This window comes from Hylobates moloch, unplaced genomic scaffold (genome assembly GCF_009828535.3).
Source record: "Hylobates moloch isolate HMO894 unplaced genomic scaffold, HMol_V3 SCAFFOLD_8, whole genome shotgun sequence".
Classification (NCBI taxonomy): Eukaryota; Metazoa; Chordata; class Mammalia; order Primates; family Hylobatidae; genus Hylobates; species Hylobates moloch.
The window spans coordinates 31,367,988-31,370,776 of record NW_026652283.1 but is presented as its reverse complement, the minus strand read 5'-3'; the positions used below and the strand labels follow the sequence as shown (position 1 = coordinate 31,370,776).

The following is a 2,789-nucleotide window of genomic DNA, read 5'->3' as shown; positions in this document are numbered from 1 at the left end:
ATGACAATGTTTATTAAACTAAAAAATATTATGTAGGAAAGCAAAATGCAATTATTTCAAATACCAATATATTGATTGAAGCACAGAGAAAAATGGTAAGAAGTCCATAAATCAATTTGATGAAAAATATGAGAACAAAAAATTAGAAACATGTAAATGCTCCACAGAAATAATTGGAGAGATGACTGAAATGCCTGAAGTAATGCTGAATAGAGGTTAGATTATTGTAATTTAGTTATTAAAGAGAAAGGGAACTCCTACAGGCTGGAGAACTTGGAACCTCTCAGATTACATACCTTGTTATTATTATTATTGCCTTAAAATGTAAGAGGATGGAGAGGAAGATAGGACAAAGGAATGTATTAGGATTTATTTTGTCGTATGTGGTAAAATCCAGGTCAAATTAGTTTTTCATAAAATGCTAATTTGACTCATAAATAAAATCTGCAACGGTGTATCTGGCTTTAGCTACAGTTGCGTTCAAGAGTTAAAGTGACACCATCAAGCACACTCTCTATCTCAGCTCTGCTTTCATTCTCATGCTGTCCTCACGTATTGGCAATGGTTGGCAGTAGGAATTCGGAGTTAACATTCTACCAGTTTAGACACCATTTCAAAAAAGAGTGTGTCTTTCTGACAAAGGCAGCATTCCTGGGATGGAGGCTGATTAGCATGGCTTGGGTCACATCCTACACTATACCAATCACTATGACTAGAGGAATTAGACATCCTTTTTTTTTTTTTTGCAAGACGTCTTCCATGCTTATCTTTATTTTCAGAGGATAGGGTCAGGCCCACCATGTACAACATAGACTGAGAGTGGGGGACTTTGGTTCATCAAAAGAAAAATATACGTCTTTCTATTAATATATATTATGCAGATCTATCAATTGGGTGGCAATATTGTGCAGGGATGCTGCACAACAAAAACTATATATCCACTTCCAAGTGACTGAGAAAGGAGACAAGGAAGAGAAAAGAAAGGAAGAGAAAGAAAATATATGGAGGAGAGGAGAGGAGCAGAATAGAGAGAGAGGACAGAAAATCAGAGGAGTGGAGAGAGACACACACATGGCAGGAGAGAGAAGAGACAGAGAGAGAGAGACTGAGAGAGAGAGATTCATTTTAACGAACAGCATCAATATTTTTATATGGCCAGTTTGCAGACTTGCTTACAGCTACAAACCCAGCAGACAAGGCACTATTAAGAAGGTTACATGAGCATGAAAATTCTATGTTGAAAAGAATGGGAATCTAATAGTTGGTTTTGCAAACACACAAGCTCTCGTGACAGTAGGTTTTGCAGTATCTAAATACAAAAGACAAGCTCTCTTGCTCCACTGAGGATACCGCATGTCTAAGCCTTTTCACATTTTCAATAAATGCAGATGTCTGCTCAGGACTTTCTTTACAGCCTCTTTGACCTCTTTATTCCTGAGGCTATAGATGATGGGATTTAACATTGGGGTTATCACTCCATAAGACAGCCCAATAATCTCATCAGATGTATTAGTGTTCTTTGACTTGGGTTTCATGTACATAAAAAGGGCTGAACCATAGAATAATATGACCACAATCAAGTGCGCTGAACAGGTAGAGAAGGCTTTCTTTCTTCCCTCAGCAGAATTAATTCTCAGGATGGAAGAGAGAATAAACACATAGGAGATGAAAATTAACAGTAGAGGAATCACCAATAAAACAATATTTGTCACTGTCATGATAAGCACATTGATGGTGCGATCTGAACAAACAAGTGTTAGAAGGGCCAAGATTTCACAGGTAATATGATCAATGACATTATTCCCACAGAAAGGCAATATCATTGTCAGAACTGTTTGCAATAGGGAGGTCAGACAGCCTATGATCCAGGACCATGCAGCCATTTGCACATACAGCACTCTGTTCATGATGATGGAGTACCTCAGTGGGTTGCAGATGGCCACATAGCGGTCATAGGCCATCATAGCCAGGAGGACACACTCAGTGGAGCCCAAGCCAAGTGACACAACCATCTGCAGAGCACAGCCAATGAAGGAGATGGATTTTCTCTCAGACATCAATCTAATAAGCATTGGAGGAATGGAGGATGATGTGTAACAGACGTCTAAGAATGAGAGGTTTCCAAGAAAGAAATACATGGGGGTATGGAGGCGAGAATCCAGGATGCTGATGATAATGAGGAGGTATTTCCCAGGAGGATTATCATGTACATGATGAGGCACAGCACTAACAGGAAAAGCTGGAGCTCTGGATATTGGAAAAGCCCCCCCAGAAAGAATTCAGTCACGGCAGAGTAATTTCTCGTCTCCATGTGTTCTAGGTCACCTGCCGGCTGGATATAGAAAAGGACATGATTCAGGTAAATTGAAATGTTTGATACATCAAAATCTGTAAATCTGTACATCTACAGATTTTCAATACAAATTTGCTTCCAATATTTTGTTTGATTCTTAGAATACTCCTAGTAAGCAAAACAGTATGGATATTGTACTAGTTTTATTGATTATGAAAAGTGAGACATTGAGAAACCCAGTACATCTTAGGACTACACAGCAGCACCGTGAAAGCTACCAATACTGCCAGAATTCTTCTGGGAAGTGTCAAAGTTTAGGCACATGCTGCTTTCAAATGTAGAAAGAGATTTTGAACTTAAAGCTGTTCTTTTGATGAAGATGGCCTCTATTTAAAAGATTTTATAGACTGCCAGTGACATATCATTTTACCTGGATGTAGCTTTGGTAAGTTGCTTATTTTTCTGAGTTGCAGATAGTTCATAGTAAGCTTGGAAA

General features: G+C 38.6%; 1 protein-coding gene across 1 annotated transcript; it reads right to left on the bottom strand.

Annotated features, from left to right (window-relative positions):
- Window positions 1–1,367: 1,367 nt before the first annotated feature.
- LOC116472253 (olfactory receptor 13D1-like) lies at window positions 1,368–2,404 on the bottom strand. The gene is given in 2 exon segments (XM_032159051.1): window positions 1,368–2,185; window positions 2,188–2,404. Coding segments are annotated over 2 exon segments (1,035 nt in total).
- Window positions 2,405–2,789: the final 385 nt, after the last annotated feature.